Source organism: Arvicola amphibius, chromosome 3 (assembly GCF_903992535.2).
Source record: "Arvicola amphibius chromosome 3, mArvAmp1.2, whole genome shotgun sequence".
Taxonomy (NCBI): Eukaryota; Metazoa; Chordata; class Mammalia; order Rodentia; family Cricetidae; genus Arvicola; species Arvicola amphibius.
In genome coordinates this window covers 150,472-178,441 of record NC_052049.1, presented here as the reverse complement: position 1 = coordinate 178,441, position 27,970 = coordinate 150,472, and the positions used below count along the sequence as shown (strand labels likewise).

The 27,970-nt window shown below is 43.0% G+C and overlaps 1 protein-coding gene across 1 annotated transcript in view; it reads right to left on the bottom strand.

Moving 5' to 3' along the window:
• The window catches only part of Ahrr (aryl-hydrocarbon receptor repressor), a 71,911-nt gene that overhangs the window by 11,342 nt on the left and 32,599 nt on the right, over positions 1 to 27,970 (bottom strand). Inside the window, exons 4-6 of the mRNA XM_038324335.1 lie at positions 10,719 to 10,808; positions 5,246 to 5,375; positions 3,492 to 3,625 (exon numbers count right to left, since the gene is read on the bottom strand). Of these exons, the coding sequence (XP_038180263.1) occupies positions 3,492 to 3,625; positions 5,246 to 5,375; positions 10,719 to 10,808 (354 nt within the window). The remainder of the gene's footprint in view (positions 1 to 3,491; positions 3,626 to 5,245; positions 5,376 to 10,718; positions 10,809 to 27,970) is intronic.

Sequence of the window (27,970 nt, the reverse complement as noted above, 5' to 3'; positions counted from 1 at the left end):
CTCTGACTCCTAAGACTTGAGAGTCCGAGTCAGAGACTTCTTTGACTCTCTGACTTGATACTTTGAATTTTTCTTTCCACCCAAGCAGTGGTCTTGCATGGTAGTTTCACTGTGTCCCCGCTTAGAGTAAGGAGAATGGGAAGTCAGTTTGGAAAGGTTGGGCCAAAGGGACCAGACAAGGATAGCCTCAGGTATGGATTGTGGGCCTAGAAGCTGTCATGGCCCTTCATAGCAGCTATGTTTTGGAAGCATATGTGAAGGGGGGCATTCTGGTTTTCTCTCTCTCTACTCTTCTGAAGGTACTGAGTTGGCATCATACATAATTAATGTCTTTATTTTTAAAAGCAACTCTTTATGAAAAATACGAAATGAACCAATGAACAGGGAAAAGCTAATGGAAATAAAAGCTCCTGGCCTACCAGTGCGAATGGACCCATTTTCCTGTGAATTTTCTGGAAGGAACTGAGTACCTGGTGGGTGGAGGGAAGGCAATTCCTAAGTTAGTATCATTAACTGAGATCTTCTATCCTGTGTCTGGAATGTCAGCTTGGGGGTAGCTCACAGAGCCGTGGATACAGAGCTGGGTGAAGCTGGTCACAGACTGTGATAGAACAAAAGGGTATACTGAGGCTCTAGGCAGAAATACAGATTTCCTTAAGGCTCTTTCCCAGGTGTACAGTCCAGCCTTTGTTGGGTGCTCTGTAAGGATCTGCAGCCCCCAGGGAATGATTTCTGGGGTTCCATAGTCCAGGTGAGGGATATAGCCCCTTCTCTCAGAAACCCAGTCCAGTTGAAGAAGATGGGACCTCCCCATGACCCTTGGTCCAGGCTGTGGAGATAGGAATCTCTCAGGAACCTTTGTCCAGCACAGATATATGGGACATATATGCCTGGCTTGTTTTGGGGTACCAGAAGGACAATATACAGTGATCACTGGGTCTTATGGTCCTAGATACACAAATCAATCTAGGAAGCTGAGCCCACCAGGAAGCTTACCACTAGGAGCTGAGGTCAGTCCAAGGACTCAGAGTTGAATACTTGCCAAGACAATGTAGGGTGTCTAGGGGCTGTCAGACAGCTGTGACCCATTGGAGAGAGAGGGTACAGGAATCAGGGGCCAAGGTTCTGAAAGGGCAAATGCAGTGTGCCCTGGCAAGGTAGGCAGGATCGAGAGTCCTTGCTCTGTTAAGTCCCAGGAGGATAACCTCCTCTTCTTTTCATATGGAGGTGGAAGAAGAAATTGTCAAATGTGAAAAGTGGAAACACAGAGCTGGAAAGATGGCTCAGCGTTAAGAGCACATATTGCTCTTGCAGAAGACCTGGGTTCAACTCCCAGCACCGATATGGGTTCAGAACCATCTGTAACTCCAATTCCAAAGGATTTGGTGCCCTCTTATGATTCCCATGGACATGAAGAATGCACAAGGTATATACATATATGCAGGCAAAAGACTCACGTAAAATGATAAAATATAGAAATATACTAATAAAAATAAAGAAAAATATTGCATTTAAAATGATGAAAACCTAAATGTTGTGTGTGTGTGTCTGGGGAAAGGGCTGCAACCCAAACTGTGAACTCAGCTATGCCATGGTGCACATGTGCAGGTCAGAAGACAATTTCCAAGAGTTGGCTCCTCCCTTCCTGTATGGGTCCTAGAGATCAAACTCAGGTAGTCAGGTAAATCAAGCACATTTACCCACTGAGTAATCTTATCAACCCTACTTTTAACCTTCCTTCCTTGCTTTCTTCCTTCCTTCCTTCCTTCCTTCCTTCCTTCCTTCCTTCCTTCCTTCCTTCCTTCCTTCCTTTCTTTCTTAACAGGGTCTCGTGTACCCCAGACTGGCCTTGTACTTGCTATATAGCTGGGGATAATTGAACTTCTGATCCCCCTACTCCCACCATCCTACTGTTGGATTTTTTATTTTATATTTCGTATTGATTTTATTGACCTATACATTTTTCTCTGCTCCCTTACCTTACCCTTCCCCACCTTCTACCCTCTCCCATGGTCCCCATGCTCTTAATTTTTTCAGGAGATCTTGTCTTTTTCTACTTCCCATGTAGATTAGATCCATGTATGTCTCTCTTTGGATCCTCATTGTTGTCTAGGTTCTCTGGGATTGTGAATTGTAGGCTGGTTTTCTTTGCTTTATGTCTAAAAGCCACTTATGAGTGAATGCATATGATGTATGTCTTTCTGGGTCTGAGTTACCTCACTCAATATGATGTTTTCTAGATCCATCCATTTGCCTGAAAATCTCAAGATGTAATATTTTTCTGCTGTGTAGTACTCCATCGTGTAAATGTATCACATTTTCCTTATCCATTTTTTGGTCAAGGGGCATTTAGGTTGTTTCCAGGTTCTGCCTATGACAAGCAATGCTGCTATGAACATAGTTGAGCACATGTCCTTGTGGACTGAGTATCCTTTGGGTATATACTCAAAAGTGGTATTGCTGGGTCTTGAGGAAGGTTGTTTTCTAATTTTCTGAGAAATTGCCACACCGACACCCAAAAGGGCAATGCAGAAGTGTTCTCTTCACCCCACATCCTCTCCAACATGAGTTGTCATCGGTGTTTTTGATCTTGGCCATTGTTACAGGTGGAAGATGGAATCTCAGTGCCATGGTTCCAGTCACCCTGTTGATCACTCCGTGTTCCTAGAGGTTACTCATTGCTCCCATGGGTAGCTCTGAAATACCCGGGGTCATTTGGGCCTGCTCCCACAAAGGTTGCTTGCTTGGGGCTGTTTCTGCTGTGATTGCTGCCTTGGGCCTGCTTCAGTGAAGTTTGCTGACTCAGGCCTGCTACCTCAGAGGTCACTGATTCATGCCTGGTCCTGCAGAGGTCTCGGGTTTGGGCTTGCTCACTCAGCGGTGGCTCCCCTATACCTGGTCCTGTGGAGTTCACTCCCTCAGGCCTGCTTGATTGAGGTCGCTAGTTCAGGCCTGTTTTCATAGATGTTCCTGGCCTGGGCTCACTCCCGCAGATGTTTCTGGCCTGGGCCCACTCCTGTGGAGGTTCCTGGCTTGGGCCTGGTCCAGCAGAGTTCTCTGGCTCAGGTCTACTCCCCTGGAGGTCCCATACTCACGCCTGGACCCACAGAGGTCTCTCCCAACTGCTGGAATTTTAAGTGTAAGCCACCATATAGAGTTTATGTGGTATTGGGAATCAAATCCAGGATTTTGTGCATGCACGAGAAGTACCCTACTTATTTACTGTATCTCCAGCCCTAAAAAAGACTTTTAAAATTAGCTTTAAATAAATGTACACCTAAACTTGAATTGAAAAGTGTCAATTTTTAAATATTTAATCTGTTTTTCTTATAATCCTCTAGGATTGTTTCCTCCCCATCTACCTATCAGTGCATGCTGTCAAGGTCCAACTCTGCTGGCTTGAAGCCTCTACATAGTGCTCACTCTGTCCCCCACCTTTTCTTCACCAGAGTAGAATATATCCCACATGTCTGAGGCATTCACACACTCACCAGAAAGCCAGAGGTGCTGTCCAGCAAACAGCGAACACGGCAGATGAAGCAGCGTGTCAAGAAGGCTGAGTACTCTGAGGGAAAGCCCTTGCCCTGTTCCTGGGCCCTGAGCAACTTCCCAAGGATGGTGCTGTCTGATAAGATAATTCAAATAATGCAAAATAAAATGTCATGATTAGGATGGGAAACAACAGATTAGAGATTTGAGAATAGTGAATAAGCACACGAAAGAACATGTAACTGACTACGATGAAGCTTGTAAGAAACATGCTACTCTGTTTAAAATGAACATGTCTCCATTGTTCCTCAAGCCTTTGCCATCCCGTACATTTCCAAGAGATAGTGCTATGATGGATTTTGCTTTCATTGGCCCGACCCTTAATGATGTTGGTTTTTAGCACTGATTCATGTGTGACTAAAGTCAGCTACTTAGTGTTGTTTGAGCTGTATAAATGGTATGATGCAAAGGCACCTTAGGTCTAAGGTGAATTATTCTGTTGGATATTGAGGTTGGGTGGAAAGTTTTCTTTGAATTATTTAAAGTTTCTGTAGGAAACCATCATCCGAATGAACTCCTGGATGAAGCCCAGGACCCACATGCATCTATCTCCTCCAAATCCACTGTTATCTACTACTTATGGAAATACTCTATCTACAGCTCACATTTATCAACAATGGATTTGTTGGGGAGTGATTTACAGGGTTCTGGTGCACAAAAGATAACTATTACTGTGGAAGATTTTGGTTTTCAGTTAAATATGAATAGGTACAAAGCAGATAAGGGGCTTGAGAGAGCTTGTGAAACAAGTGACAAGTTCTTAGGCTCTTAGGGGGTGTTGGAAATACCAAATATGGTAGAGCCTGGAGTTTGGATCTTGGCTATTTTCCAAAGGTCCATGGACTCCAGCCTATGGTGATGGAACTTAGAAGAGTCAGTAAGAGGTGTTAGAGCTTTAGGGGCATGTCCTTGAGAGGTATTATGGGACCCTGTTACAATTTAAAGTGATACGTTTGGGTGTTAACATAACAAGGGATAGAGCTGTGATTATTAATCTTGATTCTCAACTTGATAGGCTCTAGAACAGCTCAGGAAACAAACCTCTGGGAATGTCTATGAGGGAGTTTCTAGATCGGATTAATTGTGGTCGTAAGACCCACCTGAACTGGTCACATCACTCCATGACCTGGGGAGTATTAGCATCCATCTCTGTTTCCTAACCGTGTGTTCAGTGTGACCAGCCACCTCATGGTCCTGCTGCCAAGGCTTTTCTGATATGGTGGGCATTATCTTCCAACAGTGTACAGAAATAAACCCTTCCTTAAGCTGCTTTTGTCAAGTATTTTGTTGCAGCAACAGCTAAAGTAATTAATATGGATCTAATTCCCTTCTTTTTCCTCTCTGAGTTGGATGCCAGATAAGGATTTTGCCAGACACTCATGGTATAATGTGCTGCCCCTCCCTAAATGCCTAAAAGCAAAGAATTCACAGTTAATGGACTGAACCCTTCCAAACTATGAAACAGAATAACCTTTTTCTCTCTATGAGCTGAGTATCTCAATTATCTGCCATAGTGAAGAACAGAAGAGACTGGACCAAGCACAATGATGCAAAGGCCCTCAGTAGGCACATAGAGCCTAGGATAGACCAACTGCTTGCTGAAGAAGTCTGGAGGGGAAAGCTCAAGAGAAAGAATTCTGAAGGAAATTCCATGTAGATTCGGAGGAAAGCGTGGATATCATTGAAATTGGCCTACCTGTGTCAGCATGTGGGGACTGTCCAAACATCACCTGTGGAGGGTCCATGGCCCAATGTAGCTGTCTACAGAAGTCCTGTCGGTCATCCACATGGATGTAGTCATAAATGTTTTGGTGCATCACGTCTGTCTGAAATACAGAAGCAGCTGCTTTTGCCTTGTCTTGAATTTACAGGTTCTGGTGATTCACATGATCCCCATGTCAATAATTCAAAGATAGTCACATATGTAAAGAAAAAACTTTGAGAAAAAGGCAGACCTCTTTGAGGTTCCAACAGCCCTCCCTGGAAGGATATGCCTCCATGCTCATGTAATCCCAGGGCATCTTCACTCTGTGGCCCCCAGGATCTGACCTGCATGGTGGTATCATCATGCCCTCAAAGTCATAGGCACTGTCAGAGTAACCCTCTTTCCTAAATAAACTCTTGTACTTCATGCCTCTTCATGTCATATACTTCAACCTACTCAGGCCCATGATGTGCCTAGGACCCACCAGATCTTAGCTCTCTCTCTGATCCTCTTTCCTCTAACCTCCTTAAAGAAAAAGCCAAAATTTTCAAGTACTGGAGTCCTCTGGTAACTGTCTGGTGGACAGAGCAGAAACTTTGGCCTCATTTTGACTATGCCATGTACAGATAACCCATGATCTTGGAGAGGTCTCCTATGACCCTTACTATCCTCATAATGAAGAATCTGTCTTATTCTTTCCATTGGGAACCCAGCCCACTAATGCCATCAGGTCCTGCAGCATCTCTATAGGACTGGATCCTCATTTTAGACCTATTTCTAGGTTTCATCCTTTCCAAAATGATTATGATAACTAGAATACTCTTCTCAGATGGGCAAAAGTTCCCTAGTAACATTTTTAAAACATAGCTAGGAATCTCACCCAGAGTTCATGAAATCCTTCATGTTTTCCACGCACCCTATCATTGCCTGTAACTTTGTGGATAAGCTCTGTGGTACCCCAGATATCAAATATGCATGGACTCAGTGGCAGGCATATCTAGAGGGAACATTTTTACAAAGGAATGCTCGCACACAGCCCAGAGAGAAGGCAGAGTAGTCAGATACAACCGCTGTCTGATTAGGGATGTCTAGGGTCAGGGATCTGGAGGCAATTGTGGGGCTGAGGCACAGAAATCTCTTTATGGCAGAAATAAACACACCAATCTCCTTTTAGCTTTTTTTGCGTCCCTTTTTAAAAGAGAGGCTCTCAGAAAACAGGTTAGTTATCCCAGGATGTCCTCTAACTCGTGATTTTGCCTCCAGCCTCCACAGGGCAAGGATTATAGGTTTCGTGATCACCATCTCAGTCACCCTAATGAACTGGCACTGAAATGTAGCAGGAGTTGACCTGAGTAGAGAAAATCCCCATTTCAAGAAGCATGATGTTGGAGCCTCTTGGGACACCCCTAAATAATGATTTATACTACACACACAGGTTGAATCCCATAAGAAAAGAACACTGGATTCTTTGGGACCTATGTTTCCTCCCAGTATAACAACTGTAAGACTGGTCTTTGGGTGGCAGCATCATCTTCATGTGTTGGCATTTTTTAACATAGCCACCCTTTCCTCCTATTTTCTTTGCCCTGCTATCTCTAGAAAGGTCTGTCATTCCCCTGGTATAAATCAGGAGATAAGATGGTTTTCTCTGACTTGGATGACTGCAGAATGGTTGTTTTCATAGTTCCAGGGCACTTGTCTCTGAGCAGTGCTGTTTGTGGGTCTGCCTGACTTGCACTATCCCATCTGGTAACGCCCTCCTCTCCTAAGAATGCTATTATAATGGCACATGCCTGTCAACGAAGATTCTAGAATTAGAGAGCCAGTGTTGGCCCAAAATGTCTCTACTTCCACTGTAATCCCATTAATTGTATAGTTTGATGTGGAGAAGGCTGACATCTTCATGATGGTAATGATTCTTTTGTGTATGGTTTATCTCACCATGTATTTAGACCAGTCAATTTAACTAAAAATTAGAATATGGGTGTTCTTTAAGTCATTGACCGCATTTATCCTTAGTATTTGGTCTTGTTGCTGTTGTTGCGGATGCTCCACCCCAAGCTCCCTTCCCTGGAGTTCCCTCAGTACATACTCTGCCCCTGAGAAAGCCCACTATTGTAGAATGGAGCGGCGGGGCTGCGTCCCGCCACCCGGCCACCGGCTAGCTTTACACCTGAAATAATTACACGGAAACTGTATTCTTTTAAACACTGCCTGGCCCATTATCTGTAGCCTCTTATTGGCTAATTCTCACATCTTCATTTAACCCATATTTAGTAATCCGTGTAGCACCATGAGGTGTGGCTTACCAGGAGAGATCTTAACCTGCGTCCATCTCAGAGAGGAGAATCATGGCGACTGCCTGAAGCGTCTCCCCAACTCTGCTTCCTTTTTCCCACAATTCTGTTCTGTCTATTCCGCCTACCTAATTTTCTGTCTCTTAAAGGGCCAAGGCAGTTTTCTTTATTAATAATGAAAGTAACACATAAACACTCCTCCATCACACTATCAGCATTAAAATCCCTCGTGGGATTCCCCTCATGGTCTCCTCAACTTCCCCTGGGGCCACCCAGGAATGCTGGATTTATTAATTCATTTTGATTGGCTTATTGCATCAGCACTGGCAGATTCCCATTAACCAGGAATTTAAAACTTAACAGGTCTTTTTTTAACCATGTTTCAGGCTGTACTATTTCCCTATGTGGTTTTAACTAGAGAAACTACTGACCTGGGCACAGTGGGCTCCCATGATTCCCAGATTGAGGGTGCAAGCAGGTGCTGTAGCACACACATTCTTTTTACCCAGTTTTTGGATGACCCTGAGCTTTGTGGATCTACTGGAGAGTGTGGTTTCCAGTGTCCCTGGGCCTCCCAAGACTCCTATCTATCATGTCTACATGTGTTAGTAAATACCTAGGTTAACATGAGCTGTGGGCCTGCAGTTAACCAAAGCAAAGGGCAGACAAGACTGTGGTGACACAGCAAAGCCAGAAGGGCATTCAAAGAAAAGCCATATATTTCTGTGACAATTAGAAGAAAGCATGAAATGTTTTTAGATTTAAGAAACAAATTCCTGGCCGGGCAGTGGTGGTACTCGCCCTTAATCCCAGCACTCGGGAGGCAGAGTTCATGGCCAGCCTGGTCGACAGAGTGAGTTCTAAAACAGCTAGGGCTGTTACACAGAGAAACCCTGTCTTGGAAAAAACAAAGAGAGAGGATAGAGGGGGGGAAGAAACAAATTCCTGTTTTAATAACTAATACCACAGGTGAGGTGATCTCTTGTCCTTCAAAGTTTGTAGAGAAGAACCAAGAGATGTAATGAGAAAATGTAAGAAGGGGTAAAGACGACACAAACACTAGACCCTGCTGCCACCAAGAGAGGAAGTCTTTATTTCAGCTTCAAGCTGCTACTCATACAGTAGGACACAAAGGCGAGCCTATCTTTTACAAGCCGCTTGTCTGGGCAAAGATGTGTGTATCTACTAACTGGGCATAGATAGTCGTCCTTGCTTAGACCGTTGGGCTGTGATCTTCTGGTTCACTTGGTGACAGCTGCCACAGGTTACTGTGAGGAAACAGGCAGTTTCCTGAATGAATAAGCTTCATAGGCCTTAATTTTACAGCTGTGCTGATCTAAAGAAGCTAGATGGTATATTCAGGCAGCCCCAGGAAGGAATTGGCTCTTAACTCTTAACATTTGATACAAGATGTTACTGAGAGCTCAAGGCTATTGTAATATTCTTGTGAAATACTTTGCATAAAATAAAGACAATGGAAACATTTTCTATAATAAAGGAAAAACTGATTTATACTTTTGACAAAGAGAAATAGCAGAACTCTAATAAGTAAAATTCCAGCAAGCAAATTCTAACCTTGAAAATAAGCCACTCTGTACTTCAGTGCCTCTGTTCTCAACACCCAACTCTGTAGCAAGACCATCGGTTTAGATAAAGGGAGGAGGTTTAGGTGCAGCTAAGGAGTCTGTAGCCTATTCACAGACAAGGATTAAATTAAAATAATTCGGAACATGCAGAAGGTGGCAGGTTCTCTTTCTAGCTTTGAATGCACACACAAGCAGAAAAGACTATATTGAGGACTTTTTTAATATAAGAACCATGCCACCATGTCATGTTCTTATCTGCCTCCACGCCCAAATCCTGCACTGTCAAGGGCACCGGGAAACTACACAGAGCAGAAGGTCATGAAGTCTGGCAAATGCACAATATCTCCATGCTGTAAACAGAGTCACAGTTGGTAGAGTCTACTTCCAGAAATGAAATAGCTCAAGCAGACCTCAGTCTTCCCTGGGGGCTGTTGTCATCTCAGGGAGGAGAGGCTGACTCGGTGCTCTTATATAAGGTCTCTTCAGAACTAGGCTCATCTCCAGAGGATGAAAAGTTCCACATCATCAGGCCATGGATATTGTACTTGGCCAAGCTGAGATATCGTGGGCCACTAAGAACAGATGGCAGGGGCACTTTTCATTTGGGTGCCTAGGACTCTTCGTATACATTCTCAGCAGCCTCAGAGGCAAATAGCATTACTGTCAACTGTGCTACTGAAGGGAATGAGACATAACTGCTGAGTGGCAGAGCCCACCATCTCCATCCTGTCCCACTCAGCCGGTCAAAGTCATCACTCACTGCATGCCGCCATCCCCTGAGGTCTTCTACATGGCTTCCATGCCAGCCTAATTCCAACAATGGAGACTGTGGAAGAAATGCTGCCCAGGGCCAAAAATGACAATGTACAAATCATACCATTAACTATCACCTATGACCAAGGATAGGTTAAGTATCATATCAAGATAAGTTCTGATAGTTACAGTATCCTTAGTTTTGAGGGACTCTGGCTTTCAGCTCAGGTGACAGTAAGTTAAGCTATGAGGTGGGTATAAAAAATAGCCGTATTATTTTAATTCTTGAAAACTATTAAAATAATTTTAAATCAACATTATACATCATATAGTAAATCTTTTTATCTTCTCTCTCTCCCTCTCCCCTTCCCTCCCCCCCTCTCTCGTGTATGTGTATGTGTGTGTGTGTGTGTGTAGGCTACAGCGTGGATACAAATGTATTAAAGAGGCCACAGAAAAATTCAAGGAGTTTAGGAAGGCATTATTGAAGGCAGAAGCAGAGGCAAACATCTAATACAGATAGAAAGAAAATTTCTTAAGTCCATAAAAATATTAATAACCCAATTTGAAATCTGTTGAAGGTGTATAGGGCCAAAGAGTTATCAGACGAGATGGTGCTCTGAATACAGGGGCTGGGAGTAGAGTCTCAGCCCAAGTCCCTGGGTCTCCAAGCACCACAATACTCCACAGAAGCTGACATGCTGTCCAAAACAAAGCTGAGTCATGTCATATCAAAAGCTTGATCCTAAACAGTCTTAAGCTTTGAAGACAATACACATTTACACAGGTAATGGAATCCAACATTTAATATATTTTTGCTTCATTTACCTGATGGAAGCCCAGATAGTCCACAATTGTTGCTGAAGCATAAAAGATCATCCCTTCTGCACTCACCACCAGAGCAAAGCCATTGAGAGACTAAGAAAGAAAAACAATAAATAAAACCGAGTTGGCTCACCCAAAATGAAAAGAACACGAGGTGGTTAGTTCTGAATAATCAGCCAACATTTCTCCTGCTTTGTATGACCTCTAGAAGTACTGACATTAGTTCTGAATAATTAGCCAACATTTCTCCTGCTTCGTATGACCTCTAGAAGCACTGACATTAGTTCTGAATAATCAGCCAACATTTCTCCTGCTTCGTATGACCTCTAGAAGCACTGACATTAACTTTCTATCACTTTTTTGTAACAGTTCCCCATTAACAGGAGACCAAGGAAGTCGGCCATGTTTGAGTTTAAAGACTTAGATCTCTCTCCTGGGGATACAGTATACATGTTTAATGAAATAAATCATCACCAGACTGACATAATGAGGCATCATCCCGAGAGGAAGCAGAAGGGGAACCTTTCTCTTCATTGTTCAGCTTTCTGTATACTATTTTGAAAAAATTTCAGCTTTTCTAAGAATTTGTGTACACAGTCTCTCATAGTTTTGTTGTCTAGCAAAAACAAACAAGCAAGCAAGCAAACAAACAAACAAACAAACCCATCCAATCCAGACCCTTCCCCATCATCTTGACCTACTTATTTATGACAAGAGCAACGTATTCCTTGAAAGTGTGGTTTACCTTAGAAATCATCCAACTTGGCCACATTTGGGGGCTAAATCAGCCACAAGCCACAATCCTAGAAGACTTAGACAACAACGAGGACACTAAGAGAGAATTGCATAGATCTAATCTACATTGGAAGTAGAAGAAGACACGATCTCCTGAGTAAATTGGGAGCATGGGGACTTTGGGGGAGGGTTGAAGAGGGGAGGGGAGAGGCAGGTAGGGGAGCAGAGAAAAATGTAGAGCTCAATAAAAATCAATAAAAAATAATAAAATAAAAGAACAATAATAAAAGAAAAAGGGGGAAAAAGAATTTGACTAGAAATAGAATGCAAAGGAAATTTTTAATTGTTTTAAATAAGTATGACTTCAACAACTTAACTTTGATATGAAAGTACCATAAAAAATAAAGTTACAAATCAATATTATTTTTGAGGGTTGATATAAGTGCACTTAATAACATAGTGAATTTCATATTAATAAAAAATGACCAGTTTCCCAAGTATATTTGCTTCAGTCATATGTTTGGCTCATTATTAGTAAATCCACTAATATACTATATTATATATCTACGGACAAATACGTGAGTATCCTTTATAGAAATAAAGAAGCCTTCAATAAACTACTCATTTCTGATTTTTAAAAAAAAATAATCTCAGAACATGGTGGAGGAGTAATTTGTGTATTACTCTTTAGGAAGCAACTTACTTAAAGGGAAAAAATTCCAGGTGTCTTTAGTAAGATCAAGAAACGAAGCAAAGGTGACTGCTATAGCCTGTATCAGGGCATAGAAACTATGGCTCAAGTATGATCTGCTTCTTGGTTTCATACAAAAGTTTCAATGACACCATGAAACTTACTCTGTCTACAGACTTCTTCGCACTGTGACAGTGGAGCTTGGTAGTCAACCCACAGTTGTATGGGTTGTTGCCCAAGTTGTATGGATGGGTGGAGGGAGAGAGGGAGGGAGGGAAGGAGGAAGGGAGGGAGGGAGGGAGAGGGAGGGAAGGAGAGAGAGAGAGAGAGAGAGAGAGAGAGAGAGAGAGAGAGAGAGAGAGAGAGAGAGAGAGAACTAGCTAGGAATGGCCTCGGCTTTTGGAACCTCAAAGCCGGCTCTCAGATGACATACCTCATTTAACATATCATAATCTTTCCCCAAGCAGTTCAACCAACTAGGAAACTAGCATTCAAATATATGAGCCTATGTGGGCCCTCCTCACTCAAACCACCACAGTATCTGAAGTGGGAAAGTGTCCATCCATGACTCATAAAAAGGCTCAGGCTCCTAAGGATTCCCCTTCTCCAGGTGAACTCTCAAACATGTCACAATACTAGTAACTTCCATGTAATAAACACCCTAACACCATAAAAACAGAACCAAAACAAGAGATTGCATCGCTCAGTATGAAACATACCACACAGTCTCTTTCAGACTGGTTCTGGAGTTTGAACAGATCAATGAACTGGACAGGAAATCCTGATACACACCCAAGTTCACAACAGACAACAAATGCCTAAAGAAGAAGCCATCCCAAGCCATAGGTCAAAACTAGGTTTAATAAACAGTGCTTTGAGAGAATTAAATTTATAAACTATATAAATATATTTATTTATATTAAATAAATAAAAAGGGAAAATTAGAGGATTTGTTATTGCTACTTTTTGCTAATTTATCTGAGTTGGACAATTTCCTAGTGTTCCCTCCTTATATGTACTCTAGATGGTTTGTCATTTTCTCCTGTTACTATACATTACTTGTTCATCGAATAGGTGGCTTGATCCACATTGGTTTTCCTGGAATGTTTCACTATTTGTCACAGGGGAGGGTACGTTAAAATGTTCATTTAAGTTGTATCTATCAGCATTGGCTTCCAGGACTGTCTATACCTTATGCACCTATTTGGCTGTCTTCCCATATTTTTCCCTGCCTGGATGGCTGAGTTGTGCCTTAAAGTTTCTCAATTTTTTTAATGAAAAAAAGCAGGCAAAATACCTGTGTTACCCAGTTAGATGGACATACTTCCCTTTCTTCCTTATCAATGCCATAATCACTTTATTCAGGAAATATCAAATGTCATAATTCTTTTGCATGCAAATGGATGGAAATAGAAAACACCATTCTGAGTGAGGTAACCCAGACCCAAAAAGATGAACATGGGATGTACTCACTCATAATTGGTTTTTAGCCATAAATAAAGGACATGGAGCCTATAATTCGTGATCCTTGAGAAGACAATAAGAAGGTGAAACCAAAGAAAAACATATAGTTATCCTCCTGGATATTGGAAGCAGATAAGTTTGCCGGGAAATAATTGGGAACTTGGGGGTGGGGTGGGTTGGGGGCAAGGGGAGATGGGGAGAGCAAAGCATGAAGGGGAGGATAGGGAGAGCTTGGGGGAATGGGACGCTTGGGATATAGGAAGGGTGGATATGGGAGCAGGGAAGCATATATCCTAATTAAGGGAGCCATCTTAGAATTATTAAGAGACTTGACTCTAGAGGGGTTCTCAGGTATCCAGGGAGATGCCCCCAACTAGTTCCATGGGCAGCTGAGGAGAGGGAGTCGGAAAAGGCCAGATCCTATAGCCATACTGATGATTATCTTGCATATCTCCATAGAATCCTCATCTGGCGATGGATGGAGCTAGAGACAGAGCCCCACACTGGAGCACCGGACTGAGTTCCCAAGGTTCTGACGAGGAGCAGAAGGAGGGAGAACATGAGAAAGAAAGTCAGGACTGTGAGGGAAACTTCATCTGGCGATGGATGGAGATAGAGACAGAGCCACACATTGGTGCACCGAACTGAGTGCCCAAGGTCCAAATGAGGAGCAGAAGGAGGGAAAACATGAGCAAGGAAGTCTGGACTGCGAGGAGTGTTCCCACCCACTGAGATGGTGGGGCTGATCTATTCGGAGCTTACCAAGCCCAGCTGGACTGGGACTGAAAAAGCATGAGATAAAACCGGTCTCCCTCCTTTTGCTCCTCATCAGGACCTTGGGAGCTCAGTCCAGTGCTCCAATGTGGGGCTCTGTCATTTTCTCCATCCATCGCCAGGTGAAGGTTCTATGGTGATATATAAGATATTCATGAGTATGGCAATAGAATCTAGACATTTCTGGCTCCCTCTCCTCAGCTGTCCAAGGAACTAGCTGGGGGCATCTTCCTGGACACCTGGCAACCCCTCTAGAGTCAAGTCTCTGCCAACCCTAGAATGGCTCCCTTAATTAAGATATATAATTCCCTGTTCCCACATCCACCCTTCCTATATCCCAACCATCCTATTCCCCCAAGCTCTCCCCATCCTCCACTTCACACTTTTCTCTCCCCCTCCCCCCATCCCCCATCCCACCCCACCCCCAAGCTCCCATTTTTTTTGCCTGGCAATCTTATCTACTGAGATCATGAGCAAGGAAGTCAGGACCGTGAGGGGTGCGTTCACCCATTGAGACGGTGGGACAGATCTAACGGGAGACCACCAAGTCCAATTGGAATGGGACTGATGGAACAGGGGACCAAACCGGACTCTCTGAATGTGGCTGACGGTGGAGGAGGACTGAGAAACCAAGGACAACGGCGATGGGCTTGAACTCTACAGCATGGATGGGCTCACTGTGAGCCTTGTCAGTTTGGTTGCTCACCTTCCTGGACTTAGGGGGAATGGGGAGGACCTTGGACTTAACATAGTGAAGGGAACCCTGATGGCTCTTTGGCCTGGAGAGGGAGGGAGTGGGGGTATGGGTGGAAGGGAGGGGAGGGAAGGGGGAGGAGGAGGGGAAGAGATGGAAATTTTTAATAAAAATATTAGCTATCAAATAAAAAAAAACGGTCTCCCTGAACATGGCGGACAATGAGGGATGCTGAGAAGCCAAGGACAATGACACCGGATTTGGACCCTACTACACATACTGGCTTTGGGGGGCCTGGCCTGTTTGGATGCTCACCTTCCTAGACCTGGATGGAGGGGTGAGGAACTTGGACATCCCATAGGGCAGGGAACCCTTACTGCTCTCTGGACAGGAGAGGGAGGGAGAGTGGAGGAGGGAGGGGGGTAAATGGGAGGCGGGGAGGAGGCGGAAATTTTTACTAAATAAAAAAAAATAAAGCCGGGCGGTGGTGGCGCACGCCTTTAATCCCAGCACTCGGGAGGCAGAGGCAGGCGGATCTCTGTGAGTTCGAGGCCAGCCTGGTCTACAAGAGCTAGTTCCAGGACAGGCTCTAGAAACTACAGGGAAACCCTGTCTCGAAAAAAAAATAAAAATAAAATAAAATAAAATAAAATAAAAAAGTCACTTCTAAGCCAGGCGGTGGAGGCACATGCCTTTAATCCCAGCACTCGGGAGGCAGAGGCAGGCAGATCTCTGTGAGTTCAATGCCAGCCTGGTCTATAAGAGCGAGTTCCAGGACAGGCTCCAAAGCTACAGAAAAACCCTGTCTCAAAAAATAAAAACAAAAACAAAAATAAAACAAAACAAAACAAACAAACAAACAAAAATTATAATTTCACTTCTATACTCCCACACAGAAAGAACTATTTGGCCACTCAGGTAGAGGTGTAGGCAGAGCCTGGGAAACCTTGTATCTTGGTACAGGAGTCAACCTGTGCTACATTCTTCCTGCAAGAAGTACAAAAAGAGGATACTCATGGAGCAACTGCATCCAAGGATGAGCCACGGAGTCAACAAGGGAAGGATTGTCTGAGACCCTGACCCTAGCCAGTGCCCCAGGTGTCTCCTAAAGCTACCAGCCCTACATGGTAGCTGGGTTTTGTTCTGAGAGCCAGGGAGAGCTGGTCCACACTGCAGAGGTTTTCTTCCATCTGGGCTTTATCTTTGTCATTTTTCTCTTTATTTTTCAGTTAACTTTGCAGTAGATTTTCTGCCTCCTTCAGTTGGATGGCAGAAGAAACACAGAGATCTGTGTTTCTGTTGCAATCATGGTTGTGGGAGCTAGAATATAACAGGATCCAGTTCAACCTACAGTTTTTTGTGTTCTACCTAGATAGGGTATGACCTTGCACCGAAATCTATAGAGAAAACCACACATGTTGACATGGACTTTGAGCTTAAATGTAGAGTTTTGTTCTCCTGCAAAGGTGTACTTTGTAAAGCTGCAGTTCAAGCTGGTGAGATGGCTTAGCATCTGACAATCCATGTAAAGATGGAAATAACATATTCCACCAAGTTGTCTTCTAACACATCACCATAACGTGTACAACCACAAATTATATACATGCAATAACAATAAATACACTTTTTAACATTAGAACTCTCATGAACATATAAAGAAACACCAATTATAAATAAATTTATTTTAACATCATTATTTGGTATACATGTAATTTTACTATTTAATTAGAACTAAAGGGAATTTTTATACTGAGATGCATGTACTTATTTATTTTATATAAAGAATTAATTTAGATTGATATGCCATGTTTTGTTGATATTCATGGAAGACCTGCCTTTTCCTAGACAAAAACAGAGGAGTGAATTGGAGAGTGGAAACAGAGCAGTAGAGTAGGGGAGGGAGGGACTGGAAGGAGAAACTGCTGCCAGGATGTAAAATTAATTAATTGGTTAATTAATTAATTAAAAAAGAATTGATTTGGGTGAAGATTTGGAACTGCAGAACATAAGAGTATCTCCAATGTTTTTCAGAGTTGATTAACATTGCGATGTTATAATTATAGATATTGAGAACACTGCTTCGCATAAACATGTATTATAAAATTGCAGAATTGTGTTTAGAGTCATTTTAGAAATTCTGTCCTGATCTGATCCCAAATCAAAATGCATCTAACATTTAACACTTTTTCTGTTTTACACACAATGTGTGTGTGTGTGTGTGTGTGTGTGAGAGAGAGAGAGAGAGAGAGAGAGAGAGAGAGAGAGAGAGAGAGAGAGCGCACTGGCATGCAGAGGTCAGTCTTCCTTGGTAACTGTTTCGTTTTTTTGTGACATGGTCTCTCTCTGAGACTTGAAGCTTAAGTTCACTGTACTGGCAGGTTTTGTGTGCCAACTTGACACAAGCTGGAGTTATCAGAGAGACAGGCACCTCAGCTAAGGAAATGCCTTCATGAAATTCAGTTGTAAGGCATTTTCTTGAGTAGTGATCAGTGGGGGAAGGCCAAGGGGCATAGGCCATGGTGGGTGGTGCCATCTCTGGGCTTGTGAGCCTGGATTCTATAAGAAATCAGATTGACCAAGCCAGGGGAAGCAGATCATTAAGCAGCAGCCTCCCCCCTCCATAGCCTCTGCATCAGCTCCTGCCTCCAGGTTCCTGCCCTGTCTGAGTTCCTGTCCTGACTTCCTTCAATAATGAACAGTAATATGGAAGTGTAAGACAAATAAAGCTTTTTCTCCACAACTTGCTTTTTGGTCATGGTGTTTCATCGAAGCAATAGAAACTCTAACTAAGATACTCACCATTTTGACTATGCTAATTGGCCAACAACCTCCCAGGATTTGACTATCTCTACTTTCTCAGTATTGGGATTAGAGGCACACATGGCCATGCATAATGGGTTTTACATGGGTGACAGATATTTGAACTCAGGCTCTTTTTGCTTCCACAGTAAGCATTCTTACCCACTGAAGCATCTCTTAAAAATCCTCATTTGATGATTTTTTTTCATGAAAGTTAAGTCATCAACTCAAACAGCGATATTAAAAATCAAACATTCTAACACAATACAATCCAGAATACTAATTTGATATTTATATGCTGAGAAATGACAGCAGAAAAATATTAAAAGTTTTCTTTTCTGTAAATAAAACTCACACTCTGTGAGAGCAGAAAACTCTATTATGTATAATAAAAAACACTGCAATTTGTAACATACAATAGTCTTACTAGGAGCCGAGGTGTTTGAGGCAGTGTTTGTTGATGCTGTGCAGCACGACATGTAAACATTGTATTCAGAACCAAGGCTGCCGTGGAGGTGTGAGATGCAAGAGACAGCGCCACCAGAAATAGCTCAAGTTCATTACATGTCTGGTTTTGTTAATTTGTGGTCACTGAGCAAACCTTGTATTAGGAATCCTTTTACTGTAAATATTTAAGGACTTTTACATTCAGTTACATGACTTCGAAGCAGAGTTGCAACCCATAGTAAGATTCTAGATGTTGCTTTTGTATGTATTTATTTTATTTGTATACCTTGGTGGAGTTGGAGTCAGAGGACAGATTTCAAGAGTCAGTTTTCTCCCTCTACCCTGTAGTCCTGGGTATTGAACTCAGGCCATTAGGCTTGGTGACAAGTGCTTTTACCTACTGAGCTATTTCTCTGGTCTCAGAAACTAGATTTTTAAAAAGAGAACAGGTTTTTTTAAACCGTGTGCGTGTGTGTGTGCGCACGCGTGTGCGCTTGATGCTGGTAATAACCCAGAGCCTCTTATGTACAGAAAAGCTGTCTACTACTAAACTGTATTGGCAGGCTTATATTTTTAAATTTCAAATAAATCTTTTAATATTATGACAAAATATACAAAACTCACAATTTTAATCATTTTTATTTTTTATCTGTGTTGTTTTGTTTCTAGAGTCAGGGTTTTTCTGTGTAACTCTGGCTATCCTGGAACTCACTCTGTAGACCAGGCTGGCCTCGAACTCAGAAATCTGTCTGCCCCTGGCTCCTGAGTGCTGAGATTAAAGGTGTGCACCACCACCACCACCACCAAGCCGTTTTAACAATTTTTAAGAGCGCAGCACAGCATAGCATGGTACAGCACGATGGCATTCAGCACAATTCACAGTGCTGTGGGATCACCATCATCTCAAGTACTTTCTGACTTAGCACCCCCAACTAATCTGTCTGTACTGATTTCATCCTTCTGGGGACACATAAGTGAATGCACATAGTGTCTGTCCTTCTGGACTGGGCTATGTCACAGGGCACAGCAATCTCAAGGTCTACCCGGCAGCACGTGTCATACACTCCTCTCTTGCCCTATGGCAGCCTTCATTGTGCGCTCCCCTTCTATGGACCCCACTTTTTCAGAGTCCACATGAGGTCATGCGGTGATTTTCTCTTTTATCTGGATTATTTTACTGAGCAATCTTTCATTTTCACTCATGTTACTGCAGATGGCAAGCCTGCCTTCTTCCTGCACCTGAATTAACATTCTGTCGTATAGATGTGCCACACTTTAAAATCTGCTCATCTGCTGATGGATATGTGGGCTGTCTCCATTACTTGGTTATTGTACATGGTGCTGCAGCAAACATAGGAGTGCAGTATTTCTTTAACATAATGGTTTCTTTTATTTTGGATACACACTCTTTAGGAGGATTGCTGGGTCATATGCTAACTCCATTTTTAGTTTTTGGAGGAACATCCAATACGTTTTTCTGCAATGGCTGAACTCACATTTTTGATCACTTGGACGAAGTGACATTCACAAGTGAGTCTGATCTGTACCTAGTCATGGTTGGTAAGTAAGCACTCTCATATCTATTAATTTTTATATATCTTCTTCTGAGAAATGTCCTAGGTCCTTTACATATTTTATTTTATTTTATTTTTTTATATTTTATATTTTTGGTTTTTCAAGACAGAGTTTCTCTGGGTAGCCCTGGCTGTGTAGACCGCGCTGGCCTCAAACTCTGAGATTTGCCTGTCTCTGCCTCATGAGTGCTAGGATTAAAAGTGCATATTTTAATCATTTTTTGATAGTTGAATCTCATATAGTTTAAACATTAACCCCTTATTGAATGTATGTTTTGCAGGTGCTTTCTTTCATTCTGAAGTCTGTCTCTTCACTCTATTGACTGTTTCCTTCACTGTGCAGAGGATTTTACATTGACATAATCCTCTTTCTCTTTTTCCATTCATTTGTCCACGGACACTTGGGTGGCTCCTCTTTCTGACTTGGTGAAGAGGGCTTTCTGTGAATGTTGGTGTGAGTTGTGCAGGCCTGTTGGAGAAGGAAGGTATGGAGGGGTAAGTGAGGGTCCATTTGACACTTTGCTCTTCCTGCAATCCAGTGGGGTAAAAGAAAGTTTAGAAACTTGCATTGAGGCTTGAGTGTTACTCTGCTGCCTTGACAGCTGGCAGGCTTTTCACAAAGGGGCATCTAGTGCTTCTGATCCACATTTCTTGTGTGCTGTCTTCAAATGTTTTGCTTGGGAAGTTCCAGAGTTTTTGTTCTGCCTTCATTTGATCCCAGTGGAAGCCCCACTATCCTTCTAGGTACAGCCCAGCAGGATCTGGGCACAGCTAGGGTGGCTGAGACCAAAGCTGAGTCTATGGAAGGGTGGAAAGCTGGTGACAGAATATTTAGGGTGACTTGGTAAGCTCAGTCTAGCCTAATGCTCAGGTCATAGAGCTACCATCTCCACTCAGTCCATGCCTTAGGGACAGCCAGTTCTGTCCAGAATGGAGAGACCCAAATCACTACAGCCTACACTGTTGGCTGTTGTCCACCATCCAACCTACAGGCCACGGCACCCCCTTCTAGACAGAGAGGAGAGTAATGCGGGACTGCGCGTAGGGGTGGTTAGTGAATAAGGCATCGCCATTGCGTGAGAGCTTAGGCTAATTATGAGGGCAAAACCAACAGGGCGATAAGTAGGTAAAATATGGAAGGTAATGCCCTCAACTCTGATATAACGGCCATTCCAGGCAGCAATCATGGTGTCTGGGGCATCTTTTCTCTCTCAGGTGAGCGGCAGATTGCAGCAGGCTAAGTCAGAGCATATGTCCTTAGTACTGTGCTTCCCAGATCCTGCAACAGCTTTTCCCAGCCCAGTGCTTGCCACGTACTCATGATGTCCTACTAATAATAGTTCAAAGACCAAAGAAAATGTTCAAGACTTGAGTATATAAAATGTCTTCTTAAAAAAGATTTTATGAGATTAGTCACAAGCAAAAACAATCTTAATTTTAACTCACAAGGAAGGGTTTTTTTTAAAGGCCATAAAAAGCTTTTTGTGGGATCATATGGATTCAATATCAGATTGACTTTCTGGTCCAGAATTGTCATGCCAAATTCTTTTACACATGTGGAACCATCTTTCAAATATGCATCATGAATGTTTTTTTTTTCTTTCTCTTTTAATTCCTACAAACTTCTCCCCCTTCCCAAACAAAAAACAAAACAAAACAAAACACCCATGGTACATGGAAAATGAGATCACTTTTCCAAGTGGAGAAAAAAGGGATTTAGCCCTAAGGTTAAAGAAAAAAATCACATCTATGTTTAATTACTAAAAGTCACAACATGAAGCAACTGCCACTATGGATGGTGATCAGCACAGGCAAGGGTCAGTGGTCTGATGGCCCCTCAGCTCCGCCCTGGCATTCCTCCCAACCTCTACACACAGAGAGGCCAGCACTTTGAGAAGCTGTACTTCCTTTGGCGAAGTCTGACTATCTTGATTTCTTCCAGTCCCATGGCAGGAAGATAGCCAGCATGTACTTCAAAGATTATTTTTGTCAAGGTCACCGCAGAGGGGAAAAAGAAAAAAAAAGAGGGAAAAAGGAACAATTCTCAACAGCTCCTCTCATCTCTCCCCCTTGGCATTAGGGGAAGTTGGAGCAAGTCACTCCCCCTGGGAGTTTGCTGCCATGGTTACTGCACAGCAACAGGCTCCTAGTCACGCGAGCAGCACCAGGCAGGCATTGGCGCAGCTGGCCGGGCTTCCTGGAGCCAGATCACTCACAGGGGCTGCGGCATGGAACTTGCGTGCGTGCGAGTACTGTTCTAGCCGGGGGAGTGGAATAAATGGCTGTTTATAGATGCCACAAATAGTAAACTCAGCCTTGAATTTCTTCCATGAAGCAGCGAGAGCACTTGCAGCAGTTCCTGAGAGACCATGCTAACTGTGGCTGCAGAGACAACAGGTGTGGATAGCCTAACTCTCAGCAACCCCTTCCCGTGTTCTGTCCTACAGCTAAACTACAGCAAGTCAGACACTGAGTGGGCAGTGTGCCCATCTCAGACTGTGTATGGTTAGAGGAGTGTGCTGGATAGGGAGGGTGAATGCTATAGAATCCTGAGCGCCAAAAAAGTAACCAAGAGGTGAAACCTGGCCCTAGATATCTGAACCGCCCTCTGGGCCAGGGACCAAAGACCAGGCCTCACTGGAATGTGGAAGACATCCCACTTGGGAAGATAAGTTTTTAAAGTTTTTCTTTGGAAGAACAACTCCCAAATATTTTGTCTCCAACTTAGTACATGTAGAGTGCTAGAGGTACTTAAATTCTATGAACTTCCTTCCAGGAGTCTGAGGGGTCTGTGATAGCTTTTCCAAAAGTTACAAAGCACAGGGTAAGACAGGGCCCCAGCTGAAGAGAACTGCTTTGAAGTGGGCATCCCTGGGATCACTGTTTCCATGGCGTGGTCTTCCCATCCAAATCCATAAACAGACTAGCCACAGGGGCATTTTGCTCCTCCTTGATAAAAAACACTACCTTAATATTCATAACATTATGTATATCTTGGATTCCTGAAAGGAAAAAATACTTCAAAGGCACGGAGGAACAGTAGACCCAATAGTTATAACTCTTGGTAATGAAATGTGGGCTGCTCTGTCAGAAAGGCCTTAAAAGGAGGCAAAAAGCTCTGGATCATGAGATGAAGTTAGCATATTCTGCAACCTGCTTGTTGAGGGTCCCAAGAATCAATGCAGGGGCATCAGGGGATCCAGGAGCCTCAATAATTCAGACCCTAGCCACATTCAGACATCTGCTCTGGATTCTTGACCTATGCATTTCATTCCCCACCATTTTAAAAGACAGGGACACAAGAGGATAGATCTCCATTCAGTGGCTCCCAAAGGTAGGTAGCACAAACTATCATCTTCATCTGCCAGGCTTTTGGAGGACAGGCTCTAATCCCTCAACCTCAAGCTTGGCTCCTCCAGTCCTGTCAGATCTTCCTTGCTCTCCTGGTCCATTTCCCACTGTGTTCTCTGTTTTCTGTAGCCTGGAGTTTTTGAGTGTTGGTTGTGAGTCTCTGGTATTTGATTTTCTTTACTTTCTAGCCATGGCCTCGTAACTGAGTGGGAGAACAAGTGGATAGGAGAAAGGGGATTCTTATCCTTCTGGCTCTATCTCATATCCCTAACCCTCAGTCTTCTTTCCAGTAACCAGTACATGGTCACACACATAGAACATAAGTCAGGTGTCTGTCCAGCACATGGGACCCCAGGAAGATATCCCAAACAGGAAGGTAAGTTTTTGAAGTCTTTCTTTGGAAGAACAACTCTCAAATATTTTGTCTCCAACTTACTATACTTGGAGTGTTGGAGGTACTTGAATTCTATTAACCTTCCAGGAGTCTGAGGGGTCTGGGGGAGCTTTTCCAAAATTTACAGAACACAGCAATGCAACTCAGAGAAATTCTGCCTGGCACACGGCTGTGACTTCCTGACACATAAGGTTATCCTACAGCTGTTTCTGTAAAGCATTGCAAAGCAGACTGGACAGGGGGCAGCTAAAAACTGGCAGGCAGCCCTGTGTTCTGCAGGACAAGGAACTTGTGAGATTCCCTTCATCTGAGCATGTGATTCAGTCAGTCTTTAGTTTGCAGGCCACTTATAACCAGGGGACTTTTGCTACCTCTGTTCGAGGACCCATCATAGCCTTAGGCTCAGCATACAAAGTCAACGACCCAGAAAGTCTCCTAGACTGCTGTTTTTTTACCTTCATTCATGACAACCTCCTTTGTTCCATTAAACACAAAAATATAACACACACCTTCAGTTCAGTCACATCAGGGGGAAACTGGATCCCAAGAACCTAAGAGAGCCCAGGAACCTAAGGTTGTCTGGCAACTGGGGTGTGGAAAGCAATCCCTAAGTTGGGAATTTAACAGTGAACACCCTAGGAATGGTTATGTTCCTTCCCCTTGCCAAGTGATTTAGTACCATCTCTGACTGGTGAGACTTGCCCACAGAGGCAAGATTCAGAGATGGGGAAGCTGGTACCACAGAGCTATGCCCTAGGCACATACTATACAAAAAGCCCACAGAGGGGACCCCGCTTTCTATAGGTAATACTCTCGCTCAGGAAGCTGGCTGCTCTGACCACACTTTCTTCCATCTCTCCAGTGGACCAGGGGTGGCCAATGCTCCCAGGCCTAAACCCCTTGTCTGGCATCCCAGAAGCCCAAGCAAAGAAACCAATGAGGCATACATGCATCAAACTAAGGAGCTGATGTAAGTGTGACATCCAAAGAGATAAGGAAGATAGTAGCAAAGGAAAACAAATAATATAATTATTTAGAATGAAAATATTAGGTATAAAATTGATAATGTACACACAGTGAACATGAACACGGTGGGAAGATAAGTAACAAGCTCTTGTGCCGGTGGGCACAGGGAAAGGCAGCTGTACAAAAAATAAAAATGGTAGGTGACTAGGATAGGGACAGTCTTTGAGTAATGTCAACTCCTAAAAATAAAACAAGGAACAAGGAATGAAGACATAAAACTTCCAGAGTTGAAGACGATAGAGGGCACAGCCAGGGGAATAAGACAAAAGGTGCATCACAGTGAAATTTGAGGATGCTAAAGGCAAAGGAAAATGTTACAAAACTTTCAAAGAGCAAGAGCACTAGGGTGGATAACTCAGGCCGTCAAGCACTACAAAAAGAAGACTATACCATGAAAATTGAGGGGAAAGATTTACACCTTAAACCCTGTATCTACTCAAATGGCTACCCCAATGTAACACATAACAGTCTCTGGTTTGCTTTGAGATCCTGGAAGATTTCATATCAAGACCCACAGTAGCAGCATCCTGAACAAGCCCTTTGGAGAGAGGCAGATCTGGGCAAGAGAGAGAGGCAAGATGATCAAAGGTTCTGGTTGTTTTCACAGTGATCCTGTCAACACAGAAAAAGAAGACAGCAACAAAGACTGTGGTCTACTTGAAATCAACATGAGGCTTAGGGCAGAGTCAGTAACTCTAGGAGCTCTCAAAGGGTACCTGAGAGGACTCCTACAGAAAGCTCTGGTAGGAAACTGGTAAGAACAACAGCACATGGACCACATGTGAAGACTCAGTGGTTAACTGGAGGGTCAGAGGAGACACCAAAGAAAGTGTAGAGAGAAGAAAATATAAATATGACAATAAAAACCAGCCCCACAATAAGAACCAACTAGAATATAGTCACCCCTAAGAGTAAAGTTTATTTAGAGAAGAGAGTCCCTTAGTACACTGTCTACAAGAAGCTAACTTAGAAAAAGATATACAGGAAGAACAGGAAAAACTGTGAAGTGAGTAGTCAAAATAAGCCTGGGGCATAATTTTACCATCTGACAAACTGAACTAAATGCTAATGTACAAGACCTTAAAAGATATATGGAACTGGATGGTGGTGGCACACACTTTTAATCCCAGCACTCATGAGGCAGAAGCAGAGGCAGAGGCAGAGGCAGAGGCAGAGGCAGAGGCAGAGGCAGAGGCAGAGGCAGAGGCAGAGGCAGAGGCAGAGGCAGAGGCAGAGGCAGGTGGATCTCTGAGTTCAAGGCCAGTCTCATGTAGAAAGCAAGTTCCAGGACAGCCAGGACTATTACACAGAGAAAATCTGTCACACACACACAAAAATACGTGGCGTCCAAAGATTCAAACAAAGATGAGTAATCACCGTGGAGATGGACCTCACAGTTTCCTGCCCTTCAGAGAATGGCTTTGCGTTCTTCTCATGTCCTTATTCTAATTCATTATGTGCTCACATAACAGGCAGCTGCTGACTCCTTTAGTCCCAGTCACTCACTTCTTGAGATGCCACGTTTCCCAGCACCTACCACAACATGCTTCTTTCTGAGCTTCCCAATGACCTCAGTAGAACAGCACAGACTTCTCAGAAGAGTCAGGCCCAGCAGAATTGCTTTAATAAAGGAAGGAAGTGGGGCAAACTTACAGAGCCAGGGTTCCAGCTAAGAGCAGGGAACCAAGAGGGCGGAGCTTACCCAAACCCGGTTCTTTTAAAGGTATTTTTTTGCCCTGGAGCGGCCACGCCCCTCAGACAAGGATTGGTCAGCCTCCCCAACATAATATCATGGTTCCCCCCCCCATATTCTCTTGGTACCTTGCCTTAATCATAAGACCCTTGCACTAAATTATATGACAGTAGTGAAGGAAAAATGTCTGAAACAAACATCTTTCTAGTCATGACCAGGAAAACAAAAAGGTAGCAAATAGAAGGACCTTGGAAGAGGAGGCTGCAGGAAACAGGAATCTTTCACCTTCTGTGTGTGAACTACACTAACCCAGGTAACTCTCAAGCTACGTGGAGGCATATGGAAGAAGGAGAGGGGTGACTTAGAGATGGATCTGGCAAGAACCAATTTAGGACCCACATAGTGCTGTGGGAGGTAGATCCATGTAGCACAAATTCAAACAGCTGATCAAGCCTGGATCTGGTGCTCACAGAGGACCTGGATTGCTGATTTTTGCGAATGAAAACTAAATAAAAAATATTCAGCATTCCCTTGAGAAACTCATGGACCCAGAGTCTCATAGCACAAGCAAAATAAATCCAAGATACAGTCTGATTCTGTTCTGCACTTGGTAAAGGTGAACACTAGGGGGAAATTTAAAGTTAACAGAGAAATTATCTTATAAAATGAATCATGTGAGAATTTTGGAACTGAGAAAATATAGAACATAAAAATTCAGTTAATGAGATTAATAACATATGTAGGTTACAGAGAAAAGAATCGATAAAGTTTAAGACAATTCGACATAAATCATCTAACCCGAGAGAGAAAATATCAGGAAAAACAAATGTTCTGATCCTCAGGGACCCATTAGACAGTATAAAAAGGCTATACCTATATAGCTGTTTCAACTGAATCTCCAAATAGAAGACAGAAAAATAATCTCATACAAAATTTTTAAAGAAAAACAATGCTTAAAATACCCAAATTTTGTGGAACAAATAAATGTTCTGGTTTAAGAAGATCAATGAAATAAAAACAGACAATATCTAGGATCACGAATTATAGGCTCGATGTCATTTATTTATGGCTAAAAACCGATTATGAGTGAGTACATCCCATGTTCATCTTTTTGGGTCTGGGTTACCTCACTCAGAATAGTGTTTTCTATTTCCATCCATTTGCATGCAAAATTCAAGATGTCATTGTTTTTTTACCGCTGAGTAGTACTCTAATATGTATATATTCCACAGTTTCTTCATCCATTCTTTCAATGAAGGGCATCTAGGTTGTTTCCAGGTTTTGGCTATTACAAATAATGCTGCTATGAACATAGTTGAACAAATGTTTTTGTAGTATGATTGGGTATCTCTTGGGTATATTCCCAAGAGTGGAATTGCTGGGTCCTGGGCTATGTTGATCTCGAATATCCTGAGAAACTGCCACACTGCTTTCCAAAGTGGTTGCACAAGTGTGCATTCCCACCAGCAATGGATGAGAGTACCCCTTACCCCACAACCTCTCCAGCAAAGGTTATCATTGGTGTTTTTGATTTTAGCCAATCTTACAGGTGTTAGATGGTATCTCAAAGTTGTTTTGATTTGCATTTCCCTGATAGCTAAGGAGGTTGAGCA